This window comes from Gorilla gorilla, chromosome 22 (assembly GCF_029281585.2).
Source record: "Gorilla gorilla gorilla isolate KB3781 chromosome 22, NHGRI_mGorGor1-v2.1_pri, whole genome shotgun sequence".
In the NCBI taxonomy this organism is placed as follows: Eukaryota; Metazoa; Chordata; class Mammalia; order Primates; family Hominidae; genus Gorilla; species Gorilla gorilla.
Window position 1 is genome coordinate 9,880,801 of NC_073246.2, and position 20,297 is coordinate 9,901,097.

Consider the following 20,297-nt stretch of genomic DNA (forward strand, 5'->3'; position numbering starts at 1 on the left):
AAAAACATATGATAAAATTCAACATCCCTTCATGGTAAACACCCTAAAAAAACTGGGTATAGAAGTAACATACCTCAACTTAATAAAAACCGTATATGACAGACCCACAGTCATTACTGTACTGAATGGGGAAAAAATGAAAAGCTTTTCTCTGCGATCTAGAACACAGTGAGGATGCCCACTTTTACCACCGTTGTTCAACATAGTACCAGAAGTCCTAGCTAGAGCCATTATAAAAGAGAAAGAAAGGGAATAAAAAAAGAAATCCAAATTGGGATGGAAGAAGTAAAATTATCCTTGTGTTTGCAGATGATACATTTTATTTGGAAAATACTAAAGACTCCACCAAAAAAACTATTAGAATTGATAAATTCAGTAAAGTTGCAGGATACAAAATCAATATACAAAAATCAGTAGCATTTCTATATGTCAACAGTGAACCATTTGGAAAGGACATTTAAAAAGTGGTCCTATATACAATAGCCACAAATAAAATTAAGTACCTAGAAATTAACCTAACCAAAGAAGTGTAAGATCTTTATAATGAAAATGATAAAACACTGATGAAAGAAATTGAAGAGGACACCAAAAAGTGGAAAGAGATTCCATGTTCATGGATTGGAAGAATCAATATTGTTAAAATGTCCATACTATCCAAAGCAGTTTACAGATTCAATGCACTCCCTGTCAAAATATGAATGACATTCTTCACAGAAATAGAAGAAACAATCTTAAAATTTATATGGAGCCACAAAAGACCCAGAATAGCCAAAGCTATTCTAAGCAAAAAGAACAAAGCTGGAGGAATCACGTTACCTGACTTCAAATTATACTACAGAACTATATAACGAAAACACCATGGCACTGGCATAAAAACAGACACACAGACCACTGGAATAGAATAGAGAACCCAGAAACAAATCCACACACACTTACAGTGAACTCATTTTTCATAAATGTGCCAAGAACATACATTGAACAAAAGACATCTCTTCAACAAATGGTTCTGGGAAAACTGGATATACACATACAGAAGAATGCACCTAGACCCCTACCTCTCACCATATACAAAAATCAAATCAACATGAATTAAAGACTTAAATCTAAGACCTCAATGAAACTACTATACTACAAGAGAACATTGGGAAGAATCTCCAGGACATTGGTCTGAGCAAAAATTACTTGGGCTATACCTGACAAGCACAGGCAACCAAAGCAAAAATGGGCAAATGGGATCACATCAAGTTAAAAAACTGCTTCATAGCAGAGGAAACAATTAGCAAAGTGAAGAGACAGCCCACAGAATGGGAGAAAATGCTTGCAAACTACCCACCTGAAAAGGGATTAATAACCAGAATATGTAAGGAGCTCAAACAACTCTCTAGGAAAAAATCTAATAATCTAATTTTTTAAATGAGGATAAGATTTGAATAGGCATTTCTCAAAACATACAGATGGTAAACAGGCATATCAAGAGATGCTTGACATGATTGATCATTAGAGAAATTCTCAGTGTAGAAAACTACCATGAGATATCATCTCACCCCAGCTAAAATGGTTTATATTCAAAAGTCAGGCAATAACAAATCCTGACAAAGATGTGAAGATAAGAGAACCCTCATACACTGTTCATGGAAATGTAAATTAGTGGAACCAATTGGAGAACAGTTTGGAGGTTACTCAAAAAACTAAAAATAGAACTACCATATGATCCAGCAATCCCACTGCTGGGTAGATACCCACAAAAAAGGAAATCAGTATATAGAAGAGATATCTGCATTCCCTGTTTGTTGCAGCACTGTTCATAATGGCTAAGATTTGGAAGCAACCTAAGTGCCCATCAACAGATGAAGGGGTAAAGAAAATATAGTACATATACACAAGAGAGTATTATTTAGCCATAAAAAACAATAAGATCCTGGCCAAGTGCACTGCCTCATGCCTCTAATCCCAGCACTTTGGGAGGCTGAGGTGGGCAGATCACCTGAAGTCGGGAGTTCGAGACCAGCCTGACCAACATGGAGAAACCCCATCTCTACTAAAAATACAAAAATTAGCTGGGTGTGGTGCCGGGCGCCTGTAATCCCAGCTACTCGTGAGGCTGAGGCAGGAGAATCGCTTGAACCCAGGAGGTGGAGGTTGCAGTGAGCCGAAATCACGCCATTGCACTCCAGCCTGGGCAACAAGAGTGAAACTCCATCTCAAAAAAAAAAAAAAAAAAAAAGAGATCCTGTCATTTGGAACAACATGGATGGAACTGGAGATCACTATGTTTGTTAAGTGAAATAAGCCAGGCACAGAAGGATAAACATCACATGTTCTCACTTATTATGGGGCTCTAAAAAAAAAAAAAAAAATTGAACTCATAGACCTAGAGAGTAGACGGATGGTCATCAGAGGCTGGGAATGGTAGTAGGGGCTTGGGGGTGGGGAGGTGGGGATGGCTAATGGGTACAAAAAAATAGAATGAGTAACGCCTACTATTTGATAGCACAACAGATTGACCATAGTCAACAATAACTTGATTGTATATTTTTAAATGACTGAAAGAGTGTAATTGGATTGTTTGTAACATGAATGATAAATGCTTGAGGGGATAGATACCCCATTGTCCACAATGAGGGTGATTATTACGCATTTAGTTATATCTCTTATTATGTTTGAATTGCCATGTTGGTGTTTTAGTCACATATAAGTGTCAAATGATGAATATAATTTTATTGTTTGAAAACTTCCCATGAATGTTATATTTTTCCCTTAGTCTACTCTAGAAAATACATTTTAAATAATTCTTGATAGTAGAATTCTTAATGGGGATGAGTCAATAGTTTGTGGTCTTTAAATATTCCTATCTCTTCTTGCAGGGGGGAATGAACTTATTTTTTTGTTTTATACTACAGGAGACAGCAGTGTTTCTCTGACTTATTTAACATTTTAGATACTGCCATTATTGTGATTCTTCTGCTGGTTGATGTCGTTTACATTTTTTTTGACATTAAGTTGCTTAGGAATATTCCCAGGTATGAAACATAAGACTTACCTCTCTTAAAGTTTTTCATTAATTTTAGCATTTTCTGTGCCTTTTATTCTATATAATCTTTTCAACTTCAAATGTTCTCATTCTATACCAAATACATTGCTTTAAAATGAAATGTTTAGGTAAATTCCCACATACTTTGAAACTAAAAGATTGTGATATTTAGGGACTGGTGAAGAGTATACAGGCTAAGTACCATTAATGGAATAAAGAAGATGCAGTACCCCAAAGAAGGACTTTTACTCTTGTACTAACTTTAACTTCTCTACATTTTGAAGTTCTCGTCAAATTCCCATTTGTATCATTTTTTGGCCTTTTGGCTAAGATCAAGTATAATATTATTATCAGTTTAATATCTGCTATATCAAAAAAATTTATATTGAAAACAATTCCCCTCTGTGCTTCAACTACAAATCCCTTACACATAATGTTCTGTCTGGATTTTTCCTACAGCCAAGAGGGAATTTATTTGAGCATACGCAAAATTAGAGTGACTTCAATCATGAGTTTCTAAAAAATAGCAAACAGAACAGAAACTAGGAGATGACACGTGGCAACACAATAGTAGAGTTTTGCAGTATAGTTGTGGTAGAAACAAAGAAAGCTTAGGCAAAGTTAGAAGTGTTAGGGATTGGGAAACTAAAGAGTATATGAAGCCCTGGTGACTCTTTTTTTACTGTGACAATGAGGAAAATGAAAGAGCAAATGTATACTGGGATGTAGATGGTGGCTTCCTAAGCTTGTTCATGGGTCAAATAGCTGGTTTCTTTTTGTACCCTAGCTTCCCTGGACTACAGCTCAGGCCCTAACTAAAAGCATGTTAAGTGATAGGCTTTTGGAGTTATTTGAAAATAACCTCAGCCAATGTGGTCCTCTGACTAGAAACGTCAGCATCACTTGACAGCTTGCTAGAAATATAAGAAGAAAAATACCTTAGGCCCCACCCTGGACCCACTGAATCAGTATCTCTGGGACCCAGCAATCTGCAGCTTAACAAGCTTTTCCAGGTGGCTCTTATTGATGTGTGCCCAAATCAGAGAAGCACCAGTCCAGACCATCAGTTCTCTGCTTTGGTGGTTCTGATGGTAGGGGAGATTCCAGCTAGCACACTTCAGAAGTATCTCAATCTGTTGCCTCCCTGATGTGTAGTAGCAGCTGTAGTGAACATCTGTTACTCATGGGAATAACAAAGATGAACAAGAATAATCGATTTGTTTTGATGTGGAAAAATTGAAAATGCTAGTCTTAAATCCCAAAATTAAATTTACAGATGCTAAGAGTCTATTGTATCACTATTTCTCTAGACCAGAATTTCTCAGCCTCAGCATTACTGACATTTTGGGCCAGATCATTGTCATAAGAGGGTGGTGAGCAGTTATATTAATTGTAGGGTGTTTAGCAAAATTCCTGGCCTCTATTCACTAGATGTAAGTAACACACAGACACACACACGCACGCACGCCAGTGGTGAAAACCTAAATGCCTCCAGACATTGCCAAATATCCCCCAGGTAGGTAATTGGGGAGAGGAGGGAAAATTGCCTCTGGTTAACAACTGCTGCTCTAGACATAGTTTATATTGATAAAATTCTGTTTCTGAAGCAAAAATGGATCTTTTAAATTTATTCTTAGATGGACACATTTACTTCGACTTATTATTCTGTTAAGAATTTTTCATCTGTTTCATCAAAAAAGACAACTTGAAAAGCTGTTAAGAAGGCGGGTAAGTGGGCAAAACATGCTTATGATTCGCAAAAATATTTTGTGTTTTGGGACCCATTGACAAGGGTTGATATCTATACTATATAATGTTTTTTATTTTTATGTTGATGAGTGTTTCACAAACTAATGATGATTTTAAACTGTCAGGTTTCAGAAAACAAAAGGCGATACACAAGGGATGGATTTGACCTAGACCTCACTTACGTTACAGGTTTGTGACACTTAACCGTTGATTTACTTGTATTACTTCACTTTTTCTTGTAATTGTATTTTTTTGCCTCATCTAAGACACATTCATTCAAAATATTCTTTATTCATGAGGATATATGCTACTGTGATAGTGTGACATATTTGTGGTTTAGCCCTGGCAATGGAAGATCTGCATGTCTTCTCAATTCAGGACTATTCAGTTGCAGCATAGGAACTTGAATGGATTTTCAGCTGACTCCATTTGAGTTTCAATTTATTAACCTCTAGTAGTTATTTCTGAGTCCCAAGGATCCCACAGAGACCTCTTCTTATCCTAGAATCCCAGAGAATGAGGTTAGTGCTTTGTAGATCTCAGGTTGTCTGCGTCAGAGGGCTGCAAAGCACCTTGGGAGTTCCCACCATCACTGGTGCCCAGAAATCTTGGATTTTCTGTGGTATTTAAGATAAGAAATAAATTCGAAGAACAGGGGGAACTTCAGACTGAGGCCATCATAAATACATGGCATACAGTTAGAACTAGTGGAGACTTAAGAACTCCATGGCAGTTTAATGGTCATTGTGTTGTATAATTTGTTATTTGATTATCCTGAGTATTAGCTCTTTTCTGTCAACCTCAATCTTAAAAGGTTTTTTTCTGTGAAAATGGAGTCTGATCATGTATAAGTTAATTTTTTTGTATGTTATATGAAATCTATAATAATGTTTGTAATAGTGATGATTTTGACTTTTAGAACGTATTATTGCTATGTCATTTCCATCTTCTGGAAGGCAGTCTTTCTATAGAAATCCAATCGAGGTAAGGGTCTTTATCTGACAAATACTCATTTCTTGGTGAATGTAGACTGTGTAGTCATAAGTTTAATACTGACCCAGATATGGCAGTATTCTTTTAAAAATGTACTCTTTCAAGGAAAAAAATCATAATGGATTGATACCAGTTACAACTGTGCCAGTGGTTACAAACCACCCCAAAACTTACTGGCTTATAACAGCAACTATTTATTTGGCTCATGATACTGTGGTTTGTGAATTTGGTATGGGCTTAACTGTCCAATTTAGGTGCTTGCAGAAAGGATTTCCTGTCTCAACTAAGCTCATTCACGTATCTGTGGGCAGCTACTGGGTCATCTGAGGACTGGCTAGTCTAAAATGACTTGGCTACCCTCGACTGACAGAGCCACTGCATGCTAAATGCACCCCCCAAGGCCCAAGGCCCATCCCATCTGGCACCCACTGCTGCCAACAGCCCTACCCCCTTCACCAGCAGAGACCCCATTTGCCACATGCACTTCTAAGGCACTGAGGACTGGCCTGCCTGGTGCCTGCCCTGCTGTTGGCAGTACCCCACAACTAGCAAAGCCACTGCAGCTAGCATGCATATGCCTAAGGCCTGAGAACTAATCTGAATGATGGCTCTCACACCAAGAAAAGCCATACCACTGTCTCCACAAACACTCACCATCAGGCCACTGAGGCACTCACAGACACCACTGAATGCTGATTACAGCCAAAAAAGTCACCTGAAGACTATATTACTGCACCCACCCAGATCCAAAGTCAAAGCACCCTACTCAATGAACACTATAGGAGACAACTATTGGAAAAAGTATTTCTCTGTGAAAACTCCCTAACATTGGAAGAGGCAACTGTTCCCCCAGATGTGCAAAAATCAGTTTAGGGCCACAAGAAACGTGAAAAGCAACGAAACATTACACATCCAAAGAAACACCATAATTCCCCATTAACAGACCCTAAATTTAAAGAGTATATCAAATGGCTAAGAAGGAATTCAAAATAATGATCTTAACGAAACTATGAGATACAGAGAATACAGATAGACAAATCAATGAAATTAGAAAAACAATTTATGATCTTATGAGAAATTCAACAAGGATATATATATCATTAAAAACCAGACAGAGATTGTGGAGCTGAAGAATTTAAGGAATAAAATAAAAATACAATCAAGAGTCCAGGTGAAGTGGTTCACACCTGTTATCCCAGCACTTTGGGAGGCCAAGGCAGTGGATCACTTGAGGCCAGCAGTTCAAGACAAGCCTGATTAACATGGCGAAATCCTGTCTCTAAAAAATACAAAAATTAGTTGGGTTTGGTGGTGCATGCCTGCCATCCAAGCTACTTGGGAGGCTGAGACACAAGAATTGCTTGAATCCAGGAGGTGGAGGTTGCAGTGAGCCAAGATTGTGCCACTGCACTCCAGCCTGGGTGGCACAGTGATACCCTGTCTCAAAAAAAAAAAAATAAATAAATAAAGAGCTTTAAAAACAGACGTGGGAGAGATATGGCCAAAATCTAGGAAGCTCAAAGGTTCTCAAATAGATTCAACCCAAAAAGGTCTTCTCTGAGGTGCATAGTAGTCAAAAGTCAAAAAGAGGGAATATTCATCAGGTGCGGTGTCTCACACCTGTAATCCCAGCACTTTCGGAGGCTGAGGCCGGTGGATCACTTGAGGCCAGGAGTTCAAGGCGAGCATGGCCAACATGAAGAAACCGCATTTCTACTAATAATACAAAAAAATTACCTGGGTGTGGTGGTGTGAACCTGTAGTTCCAGTTACTTGGGAGGCTGAATCACGAGAATTGCTTAAACCCAAGAGGTGGAGGTTGCAGTGGGCCAAGATCACACTACTGCACTACTGCCTGGGTGACAGAGCAAGACTGTATCCAAAAAAAAAAAAAAAAAAAAAAGGAAATGTTAAAAACAGCAAGAAAAAAGCATCAAGTCACATATAAGGGAAACTCCATTTGATTAGCAGTGGATTTCCCAGTGGAAACTTTACAGGTCAGTAGACAATAAGATGGGATGATATATTCAAAGTACTGAAGGAAAAAAAGAAAAAACAACTGTCAACCAAGAATACTATACCTAGTAGAGCTATCCCCTAGAAATGAGGGAGAAATAAAGTATTTCCTATACAAGCAAAAACTGAAGGAATTCATTCCCACTAGACTGACCTTACAAGGACTGCTTAAGGTGGTTCTACATCTGGAAGCAAGAGGATGATTACCATTGTCAAAACACACAAACGTGTGAAACTCACCTGTAGTGCAGATATACACATGAAAAAGAGAAAGGAATCAAACTTTGTCACTACAGAAAGTGACCAAACCACAAATATTAAAAAAAAAAAAGGTGAAGAAAAGAACAAAGGATATACAAAACAACCAGAAAAAAATGAACAAAATGACAGGATAAAACCTAATATATTAATAGTAACCTTGAATGTAATGTAAACAGATCAAATTCCCAATTAAAAGATACAGAGTTGGCTGCCAAGATTTAAAAAAAAAAAAAAAAAAAAAAAAAGACCAAACTGTATGCTGCCTACAAGAAACTAACTTCACCTGTAAAGGATCATACAGACTGGAAGTGAAGGGATAGAAGAATATATTCCAGGCAAACAGAAAACAAAAGCGAGCAGAGGTAGCCATACTTATCAGATAAAAACAGACTTTAAGTCAAACTGTATGAAGAGACAAAGAAGGTCATTTTATAATAATAAAGACATCAACTTAGCAATAAGATAGAATAATTGTAAATATGTATGTACCCTACACTAGAGCACTCAGATAAACAAGGCAAATATTTTTAGGTCTAAAGGGAAAGATAGACTCCAATGCAGTAACAGTTGGGGCCTTTAGCACCCCACTCTTAACCACTGGACAGATCATCTAGACAGAAAATCAACAAAGAAATATCAGATTTAAGCTTACAGATAGGAATAAGTTCTGGTGTTCTGTAGTGCTGTAGGGTGACTACAGTTAACAATAATTTATTGTATATTTTTAAATAGAGAGGATGTTAAGTGTTCCCAACACAAAGAATGATAAATATTTGAGGTCATAGATATGCTGATTATCCTGATTTGATCATTACACATTGTATACAAGTATTGAGATATCCCTCTCTACCTTATAAATATGAACAAGTATTATGTGTCAATTAAAAATATTTTTAAAGAATGAAGGAAACAGATTTTTTAAATGAAAGGAAAGAATATTACCTGACTTGGCTGAATGGCCCCATGTGGTCTCTCGTTCTCCAGTAGGCTACTTCAGGCCTGTTCACATGATGGCAGAGGCAAGAGTCTGAGGAGCGGCAACAAAACAATGCAAATCCTCTTCAGGCCCAGGCTCAAAATTATATATTAATTCTACCCCATTTTACTGGACAATGCAAATTACGCTACCAGTCTGGATTCAAGGAGTAGAAAATAAACTCCAACTCTTGATGGAAGGAATTATAAAGAATTGTGGCCGTTTTTGATAGTCTACCATAGGGAAGAAAGATGGGGATGCCATAACCCAAAATGTGTTTTCTTAGCTTGAGATCCTAAATTATAGTCGGGGCATATTGCTTTAGGCTCTGTGGATGACTAAATTAATTTCAAACATATAATGCTGTTTACTGTGAAATGCCAGCTTGAAAGGATCATTGTTTAATTTTATGTAATTTACAATACTTATTATACCTCAATAAAAGTCTAACTATCTAGGGCTGCTATCAGTTGCCGAGAGGTGGAAGGAGTACCTCTCTGCAGTGTGTTAGCTCAGTTCTGAACAGGACAGGGCTGCAAGTTCAGCTACTTCCCAGAAAATGTCCTGGATACCTGGCCTGAGTCATCATCCCATGACTAGAGAACGTGGACGGATTGTTTTATCAAGAAACTAGTGATAAACCAAGGGCTATAGGAATTAAGAACTAGGGCTAAAAAAGAAATGTTTAGAGTGATGCAAGGTGGCCAATTAGAAGCAGCTGCAGTCTGCAGTGCTCACGAAGAATGAAAAGGGGCGAGGGAATTCAGCACCTTCAACTGAGATAACCAGGTTCTCACATTGGGACTGACTGGATGAACAGGTTGACCAATGGAGAATGAAGACAAGTAGGCAGGGGGTGCGACGGCCCAGCTGGGGGCGGCATGGAGCCAAAGGAACCCCCACTCCCAGCCAAGGGAAGCAGTGAGTGAGTGTGCAGTCCTGCCCGGGAAACCGTGTTTCTCTCATGGATCTTTGCAAGCCGTGGATCAAGAGATCCCCTTGTGAGCCCATGCCACCAGGGCTGTGGGTCTGATACACAGACCTGTATGGAGTCTGGGCACATCAGCTGCTCAGGCACACACAGAAACCCAGGAGTTTTACACACTCTAGCCCCGGGGATCTTCAGCACAGTGGGAAATCTGTCCATACGTATCTCTGGGAAGGGGGCTGAATCCAGGGAGCCAGGCAGCATCATTCTGCAGGCCCCATTTCCTTGACACCTCACAAGTTAAGACCCACTGGCTTGGAATCCTAGCCTGCCAACAGCAGCAGATTGGAATCCACCTCAGATGGGTCTGAGTTCCCGGGGAGGTGGGGAGAGGCAGCCAGCATCACTGTGGTTCATAGACTCAGCCACTCCAGCCTGCCAGCTATGGAGAATACAGACAGTCGGGACAAGGAAGAGTTCCCCACGACACAGCACAGCTGGCTTGCCAGATCATGACCAGACTGCCTCTTTAAGCAGGACCCCAATCCATTCCTCTTCACTGGGCAGGAATCCCTGTAGAGGCTTTAACCACTCCAGCAACGGTTCTATGGACAGAGCTTTGATCTCTCCCTGAAATGGAGCTCCTGGTGGGAGGGGCAGCTGCCACCTCGGCAGTTTGGTCAACTCAGCCACTCCAACCTGCTGGCTTTGGAGAATACAGGTGGTCTGGAGGAGGAAGGATCCCTCACAGTGCAGCACACCTGCTCTACCCCAAAGCAGCCAGACTGTTTTTTTGGATGGGTCCCTGATCCCATGCCTCCTGACTGGGTGAGAATGCCCAACAGGGGTCTCCAGCCACCTCTTGCAGGTATGTGCGGGCTGGCTACAGGTCAGTATCCCCCTGGGATGGAGCTTCCAAAGGAAGGAGCTGGCTGCCATCTTTGCTGTTTCTCAGGTTTCACTGGTAATATCTCCTTCAGAGTCTATGAGGAACCTAAATTTACAAGAAAAACACAACCCCATTAAAAAGTGGGCAGAGGATCTGAACAGACACTTCCCAAAAGAGACATGCATGCAGTCAACAAAAATATGAAAAAAAAACTCAACATCACTGATCATTAAAGAAATGCAAACAAAACCACAATGAGATACCATCTCATGCCAGTCAGAATGGCTACTATTAAAAAGCCAAAAAATAACAGATGCTGGGAAGGTTGCAGAGAAAAAGAAATGCTGTTGGTGGGTGTGTAAATTAGTTCAACCCATGTGGAAGACAGTGTGGCAATTCCTCAAAGACCTAGAGGCAGAAATACCATCAGACCCAGCAATCCCATTATGGGGTATATACCCAAAGGAATATAAATCATTGTCTTATAAAAATACATGCATGCACACATATGTTCATTGCAGCAGTATTCACAAGAGCAAAGACATGGAATCAACCTAAATGCCAGTCGATGATAGATTAGATAAAGAAAATATGGTACATAGAGCGGGACATCTGGCTTCTGAGCGGGAACCTTTGTAGTGCCAGTGATGAAAGAGAGAATTAAATATGGGTGATGCTGAGAAAGGCAACAAAATTTTTGTTCAGAAGTGTGCCCAGTGCCACACCGTGGAAAAGGGAAGCAAGCACAAGACTGAGCCTAATCTCCATGGTCTCTTCAGGTGGAAGACAGGTCAGGCCATTGGATTATCTTAACATAGAGATTGATAAGAACAAAGCCATCACCTGGGGGGAGGATACACCTGAAGTATATAAAACTATTTATCCTTGCCTCCCCCACTATGCAGATTCAGAGTGTTCATCTTTTTGACTTATTATTTCCTCTTAACAGAGATAGCCAGTTTAATAAATGGATGACTTTGATACCTTCATTTTATTTTTCTCAATATTAAGCCAGTAAACATTGCTCTGAGGGTACCATACTAATCAGTTTTAAAATTTTGTGTCATTTTTGTTGTTGCACAGAGATATATACGTATGTGTGTGTATGTTTCAGAAAGATGTATTTACTGAAAGTTGGATTCATATAGTGGTATTGATTGTATTTTAAATTATAACTACTATTTGTTTTTCATTTTAAAGGTTATACATATATACATATATATATATACACACACACTTATAGGTACACATATATCTTCATTTAAAAAAATAAAGAGAACAAATGAGCCAAAAAAGTCTCCATATTGTTACCAGTTATTTAAAATTTGATATGTTTATCTTTTTCTATCACACATACACACAATCATACTATATACTTTTTGCATTTATTTGTTTACATGGTGCTTAGATAGACTGTAATATGCAGATCACTCTCTAAAGATGTATCTATTCAGAACTAAATTTAAATAAGAACGAATATGAATTAGATTTAAACAAGAACCATATTAACTGTGAATTAATGATTTAGAACAAATTAAAGTTAGTTAACCAGCTAATTTACTTATCTGATAGCTTTAAACAGTGTGTATTTACAATAGAGACTCATCTGAGTAGGCAAACATACTTGTGGACTATTTGAAAAATCACAGTGGATTAGAACTTGAAATTTGCATACCCTCTTATTCCCTGAATCTCCCCTAGAAGATGCTAGTGAGAGACAAATTAATAAAAGTAATAACCATTTTAGGTTCCCCCTAGGAAATAGCTTATGTTGGTGCCATGTAAATATGTAAGATATGCATTTGTCTTTTTTAGGAAGTTGTGCAGTTTCTAGATAAGAAACACCGAAACCACTATCGAGTCTACAATCTATGCAGTATGTACATTACTCTATATTTTGCTACTGTAGATAGAAAACAGATTACTGCACGTAAGAAGATGATTTTGTTTTTTAGATTGCATTTAATCATAGGTATTTGGTAGTGGCAAGGAATGAATTTAAAAATCCCCATCTTGGACTGGCCCCATTTAGTAGAAGGAGTTAGCCCAGCAGCACAAAGTACCATATGAAGGATGTGGCTTTGGCAGGACCAATGAGGCTGCAGTGGAAGCAAACCATTTTAGGGAAGATCTGTTCTAGCGATATTAGGTTTAGGAAAATCTTTCTGTTTTTCTTGCCAGATTGCATTATGAGGACATAGACAATTTAACAAATGAGTCTTCTGACCCATCAGCAGTGGCATGTGATGAGAGCAAGGGTCTAGATGGGAAAAAAGCAAAAAACTGTAGAAAATATGTTGTAACCCAGTTTAATACCCTGTCTCTCTTGATTTTTTCCTCTACCTGTATACTCAATAGACATTTTCAGGGGGCAAACATTCTGGTCAGCTACATTTGCCTCGTGTGGTTTCTAACTACCCTGAAATAATATAATGAATAGTCTGCTAGAAAGTTAAAAATTATACCTATTAAACAAAAATAAGTTGAGTTTAGGTTATATGAGATGGATAAACCACTACCATCCTTACATTTTTGAAACGCTTGCGTTTATTTTAGAGTGGCAGGAGCAACTTGGAAAGCTCTTTTTGAAGATAGATAAGGAATTCTAATAAGATATGTTAACTTATTCATAACTTCCTCATTTATCATGTTATTCCCTGTAGAGATATGACATACATGTTATTTATTTTAGGTGAAAGAGCTTATGATCCTAAGCACTTCCATAATAGGGTCGTTAGAATCATGATTGATGATCATAACGTCCTCACTCTACAGTAAGTTTTATGCTAAATTGACTATCAGAAGAGGGCTAAATATATTGGGCTTGATTTTTTGAAAATATTTTAACTAAAAATCTTAAACTTGAAATCAGTCAGATGGTGGTTTTCACCAAGGAAGTAAATGAGTGGATGGCTCAAGATCTTGAAAACATCGTAGCGATTCACTGTAAAGGAGGCACAGGTAATAACATTTTCCTTTTTATTTCTCCATTTCTAAAGATATGTAAATATACATAAAGTACAAGAACAAGATACGTATTGCTATTAATGTGTATTAATAATTGTTAGCATTTTTAAATATTAGCTCCAAGACTGAAAGAAGGGAAGGAGAAAGGAAAGAGGAGAGGAGGAAGGGTAGGAGATAGGGAGAGGATAAGGAAGGGAAGAAAGTAGGAAAAAAGAAGTAAGGAAGGTTGAGCATATTTTCCCTTGTTTTACTAGTATTTGGATTTCTTTATTTTTGGTTTGCCAGTTTATATCTCTCAAAATACAAACAGTCTTTAATTTTAGAATATCAGAGTACTTTTATTTAAGGCTGATCTTTTTTATTTTTAAATTAACAAATAAAAAACCAATATATTTATGGTGTACAACATGATGTTTTGATATACGTAAACATTGTGAAATGGCTAAATCAAGCTAATTAACATATGCATTACTCCACATATTTTTGTGTGAGAACATTTAAAATCTACTGTCTCAGCAATTTTCAAGTATACATGATTATTAACTGTGGTCACTATGTTGTACAATAAATTTCCTGAACTTATTCTTCCTGTCTAACTGAAATTTTGCATCCTTTAATCAACATCTCAGGCTGGGCACAGTGGCTCACACCTGTAATCCCAGCACTTTGGGAGGTTGAGGCAGGTGGATCACACGGTGAAGCCCCATCTCTACTAAAAATTACAAAACATTAGCCAGGTGTGGTGACATGCACCTGTAATCCCAGCTACTCGGGAGGCTGAGGCAGAAGAATCGCTTGAACCTGGGAGGCAGAGGTTGCAGTGAGCTGAGATCGCACCATTGCACTCCAGCCCGAGCAACAAGAACAAAACTCCATCTAAAAAAATAACAATAATCATAAAGTAAAAACCAACATCTTCACAATCCCCCAAGTTTTGTCTCCCCAGCCCCTGGTAACCACCATTCTACTCTCTGCTTCTATGAATTTGACTTTTTTAGATTCCACAAATAAGTGAGACATGCAGTATTTGTCTTTCTACGCCTGGCTTATTTCACTTAGCATAATGTTCTCCAGGTTCGTCCATATTATCTCGAGTGACAGGATCTCCTCTAAGGCTGAATAGTATGCCTTTAATTATATATACCATATATTATTTATCCATTTATCCACTGATGACATTTAGATCGACTCCATAGCTTGGGTATTATGAATAATGCTGCAGTGAACATGGGAGTGCAGATTTCATTTCCTTTGGATATATACCCAGAAGTGGAATCTCCAAATCATATGGTAGTTCTATTTTTGTTTTTTTGAGGAATCTCAGTGCTGTTTTCCACAATAACTACTAATTTACATTCACACCAACAGCGTACAAGGGGGTTCCCTTTTCTCTTCATCCTCACCAACTCTTCTTTTGTCTTTTTGTTAATGACCATCCTAACAGGTGTGAGGATATCTCTTTGTGGTTTTAATTTGCTTTTCCCTGATGATTAATGATGTTTAGCATTTTCTCATTATACCTCTTGGCCATTTGTGTGTCTTCTGTTGAGAAATATCTTTTCAGGTTCTTTGCCCGTTTTCTAGAGAAGTAACTTATTCTCTTGCTATTGTGTTGTCTGAATTCCTTTTTTAAAAAATCTGTTAACCTATTATCGAATGTATGCTTTGTAGATATTTCTCCCATTCTGTAGGTTGTCTCTTTACTCTATAAATATTTCCTTTGCTGTGCAAAAGCGTTTTAGTTTGATACAGTATCATTTGTCTACTTTTTCTTTCGTTGCCTATGCTTTTCAGTCATATCCAAAAACATCTTGGCCCAGACCAACGTCAAGAAGATTTTCACCTATCTTTTCTTCTAGTAGTTTTCCAATTTCATGTTTCACAGTTAAGCATTTACTTTGAGATGATTTTTGTATATTGGGTGAGATAGGTTGCAATTTCATTTTTCTGCAAGTGGATATTCAGTTTCCCCAGTATCGTTCATTGAAGAGACTGTCTTTCCCCATCTTGGATTCTTGGCACCTTTGTTGAATGTCAGCTGAGTATAAATGCATGGATTTTCTCTGGGCTTTGTATTCTGTTCCATTGGTCTATATGTCTGTTTTTGTTCCAGTAATATTTAAGGTTGTTCTTAAACTTCGTGAGAACATTTTAGATTAAGGGAGCCAACAGAGATGCTATATCAAAAATTATACTGGAATTTTTATAGTGTAATGATACGAAGAAGTTGACATTGGTGGGGTGAAAATGGGGAAAAAAAGCTATTTGTAAATCCAACCAATTTAAGTTTAGTTAGATTTTCTCTCATTCAGGTTTAGGCTTTAAATAATCATCTAAGCATATTTCACAAATTTTGACAAACATAAATAATTACATTTTTAGTGGGCTCTAAATCAATTTTTATATCAAATTCCAGGAAAACATAGCACCATCAACTGACTTATATAATTCAGTAAAATCAAGTTTTAGTCTTATTGACTAGTTTCAAGCCCATTAGTTAAAATACAGGTTCTGTGTTTAGCTGTATATTAGTTAATATACAGGTTCTGTGTTTAGCTCTACAGGTTGGAATATTGTATATAAACTGGCAATTTACAGTACCATAGTTAAGAATATAGAGGTTGAATCATTTGAAATTGCCAGTTTTTAACCATCTTTTGCTTTAAAAATGGCCATTTCACATTGTCCAACCTAAAATGTTATTATTAAAGAAGTTAGCATCAGTTTTCTATTAACTAATGCTAATTCCTTGCTTGAAGGAAAACAATCATTTCAAATTTGACTTTTTTTCTTTTTTGCTGAGAGGGGTTTACATTATTCTGTGTTCACACAATATTTTGTTGATTTTGTTAAAGGTTGCTTAGAGGGCTAATATTCAGCTGGTATGTACGAGAGCAGCCTCTTTTTTATGTGTTCATTCATATTAGTCTTGCTGTCTTCTGGTTGGTTGCTGCCTGCAGGTTACCAGTAGTATCATGATAGTAAAAATATTTTATATTGATTTATAGGAGTTCTTTAAAGAATCTGAATGCCAATTTTTCTTAGTATTGTAATTATATTCTCCCCACATGTTGCCTTTTAAATTTGATTGTGATTTATTTTGTTGTACAAAAGTTTGTAAATTTTTGTTTTGTTTTGAGACATGATCTCACTGTGTCACTCAGGCTGGAGTGCAGTGGCACGATCTCGGCTCATTGCAGCCTGAACCTCCCGGGGTTCAAGCGATCCTCCCATCTCAGCCGCTCTGAGTAAGTGGGACTACAGGTGAGCGTCACCATGCCTGGCTAATTTTTGTATTTTTTATAGAGACAGGGTCTCACTGTGTTGTCCAAACTGGTCTCGAACTCCTAGACTCAAGTGATCCACCCACCTCAGCTTCCCAAAGTGCCGGGATTACAGGCATGAGCCATCATGCCTGGAGAGAAGTTTGTAATTTTGAATATAGTAAAATTTGTTTTTCTATGTGTGTGTATATATTTCACGCTTTTCTGTCATGTTTATGAAATTCACCCCCCTATACTGATGTAGTAAAGATATTCCACATTTCTTCAAAAATATTTAAGTTCCATTTTCAATATTTGGGTCTTTAATCTAATTGGAAGTTGAGGGAAGTGTTTTTTCCATATAGATAGCCAATTGTCCTAACACCATCAATTGCGTGCTGTTTTGTTCTCCATTAATTTGTAATCCCTCTCAGTAATATACCAAGTTTCTATAAATATTCAAAACTGCTCCTAAGTTCTCTCTACCACACTTTTGTAATTATTGTAGCTTTATAATGTGGTTTGATAAAGGCATAATTGTCTTGCTCTTCTTGGAACTTTATTGTTACATTCAATTTTAAAATCATTTTGTGAAGCGCCATAATAAAACACTTTTAGGATTTTTATTGGAACTACATTGAATTTATAGATTAACTTGAGAGAAGTGACAACTTTGCGATATTGAGTTGTACATGTGAGTCATCTTGTTCATTCTTTAATAATATTTTATACTTTTTTTATCATGTCTTTGCACATCTTTTCAAATATTCATTCTTGCACAAATTGTGACTGAAAATGGAATCTCTTTTTTTCTATTACATTTGGGTTGTTTCCAATTTTTATTGTGATAAATTATGTTTTTTGTTTTTTTGTTTTGAGATTAAGTCTCACTCTGTCACCCAGGCTGGAGTGCAGTGACATGATCTCAGTTCATTGCAACCTCCGCCTCCTGGGTTCAAGCAATTCTCATGCCTGAGCCTCCAGAGTAGCTGGGATTACAGGCGTCCACCACCACACCCAGCTAATTTTGTATTTTTAGTAGACATGGGGTTTTGCCATGTTGTCCAGGCTGGTCTCAAATTCCTGACCTCAAGTGATGTGCCTGCCTCTGCCTCCCAAATTGCTGGGATTACAGGCATGAGCCACCGTGCCTAGCCCAATAATACTGCTTTTAAAAGTACACGTTTCTTGTTGCACATGTGGCCACATTTTTGTTGAATGTATACCTCAGACTAAAATTGTTCTGTCTTAGAGTAACGAATCTTGAACTTTATTTGATAATGTCACCTGTTTTCTAAAACAGTTGTACCAATTTTTACTCCACTGGTATTGTAGACTTCAAGCATTCCATATCTTCCCCAATACTTGCAATTCTGAGTATTTTTATCTTTAGCCTTTGGGTGTTTGTGTGATGGCATCTTGTGGTGGTGATCATTTGCATTTCTGTAATTAATAAGATTGAGGAAGTTTTTTTAAGATTATTAAGTATCTGGATATCCTTTTTTGTAAAGTAACTTTTTAATTTTCTTAACCACTTTTCTCTTGGATTATTCATCTTTTTTCTCCTGATTGTAGTTCTTTGTGTATTCTGATTTCAATTCTGTTATTGGTCATAAATGTATTTCAAGAAAGCTTTTCTGCTCTGTGATTTGCCTTTTCTGTCTCTCAGGAGTAGCTTTTGGTTAACAGAAGTTCTTAGTTGTATTACCATCATATGTATCATGCTTTCCCTTTATAAAATTTGTGTTTTTGTGTCCTGATTAAGAAAATTTTCCTTGAGTTTAAAGGACATTTTACTACTGTATTTTCTTTGGGAAGGTTCATTCCTTTTAAAATTGATCTATGTGTGTGGTGTGAGGAAGGCGTCAGGTTTCATCTTTTTTCATGTATGGCTATCCAGTTATTCCAGCACACTGGTTCAGAAGATTTTCATTTCTTTACTACCCTGAGGAACATGAATCTCTTTCTGACCTTTCTCTTCTGTTCATTGATTTTTCATCTGTGTGCCAATAGCACAACTATCTTACTGTAGCTTTCTAATATGTCCTCATCATCTTCTTCTTATTCTTCACAATTGTTTGGGTATTTTAGGTCATCTATATTTCCATATAAATTTGGGAATCAACTAGTCAAATTACACACACTGGGTAGAAATTTGCTTGGACTTGCATTGAATTTATAGACTGGGGAGAATTGAATCTTTACAATATTGACTCATCTAACCCATGAACAGAGGTATTCTCTCATTTAATTAGGTCCTCTTCAATTTCTCTTTACAATGCTTTGTCATTTTCTGTATAGAAAGCTTATATATTTTTGGTGAGATTTATTCTTAGATTTTTTTTGTGGTTATTTAAATGATATCCCTTTAAAATGTTTATTTTCTAAATGTTTTTTGTTGTTTTAAATGCACTTCATTTTATTTATTAATCTGGCAGTTAGCAACTTTCCTAAACTCACTTTTTTTTTTTTTTGAGGCAGTCTCATTCTGTCACCCAGGCTGGAATGCAGTGACATGATCATGGCTCACTACAGCCTCAACCTCCCTGGGCTCAGGTGATCCTCCTATATCAGCCTCTTGAGTAGCTAGCACTGCAGGCAGGTGCCACCATGCCCAGCTAATTTTTTCATTTTTTTGTAGAGATGGGGTTTCGCTATGTTGCCCAGGTTGGTCTCAAACTTCTGTGCTCAAGTGATCTGCCAGCCTCAGCCTCCACCTCCCAAAGTGCTAGGACTGCAGGCCTGAGCCACCGTGCCCAGCCTAAACTCACTTATTAGTTCTACTAATTTATCTATAGATTCTTTTGGATTTTATGGTACATGATTACATCATATGAAAATAATAAATTATACTTTTTCCATTTCAGTCATTCATCTCCCCTATCACCGGCTAGAACATTCAGTACAGTGTAGAATTAGAAGTGGCAATAGCAGCCATCAACATACAGTTCCATTATCAAAGGAAAAGCTTTCAACATCTCTCCAAATGCTTTGCGAGTGTGTGTGTGTGTGTGTGTGTGTGTGTGTGTGTGTGTGTGTGTGTGTGTATTAGTGACCATTTATCGATTAAGAACTTCCTTGGCTGGGCGCCTTGGCTTACACCTGTAATCCCAGCACTTTGGGAGGCCCAGTGGGGGCAGATCACTTGAGGCCAGGAGTTTAAGACCAGCCTAGGCAACATGGTGAAACCCTGTCTCTACTAAAAAATACAAAAATTTGCCAGG

The 20,297-nt window shown here is 37.6% G+C and overlaps 1 protein-coding gene and 1 pseudogene across 1 annotated transcript in view; both read left to right on the forward strand.

The window, feature by feature from the left end:
* The window catches only part of LOC101129069 (putative tyrosine-protein phosphatase TPTE), a 63,507-nt gene extending 49,546 nt beyond the window's left edge, over nucleotides 1–13,961 (forward strand). The window contains exons 11-17 of the mRNA XM_055373843.1: nucleotides 2,901–3,020; nucleotides 4,669–4,759; nucleotides 4,906–4,969; nucleotides 5,700–5,764; nucleotides 12,659–12,719; nucleotides 13,536–13,617; nucleotides 13,716–13,961. Of these exons, the coding sequence (XP_055229818.1) occupies nucleotides 2,901–3,020; nucleotides 4,669–4,759; nucleotides 4,906–4,969; nucleotides 5,700–5,764; nucleotides 12,659–12,719; nucleotides 13,536–13,617; nucleotides 13,716–13,860 (628 nt within the window). The 3' untranslated portion in view covers nucleotides 13,861–13,961. The remainder of the gene's footprint in view (nucleotides 1–2,900; nucleotides 3,021–4,668; nucleotides 4,760–4,905; nucleotides 4,970–5,699; nucleotides 5,765–12,658; nucleotides 12,720–13,535; nucleotides 13,618–13,715) is intronic.
* On the forward strand, nucleotides 3,338–3,449 carry LOC129529396 (uncharacterized; annotated as a pseudogene).
* Nucleotides 13,962–20,297: the final 6,336 nt, after the last annotated feature.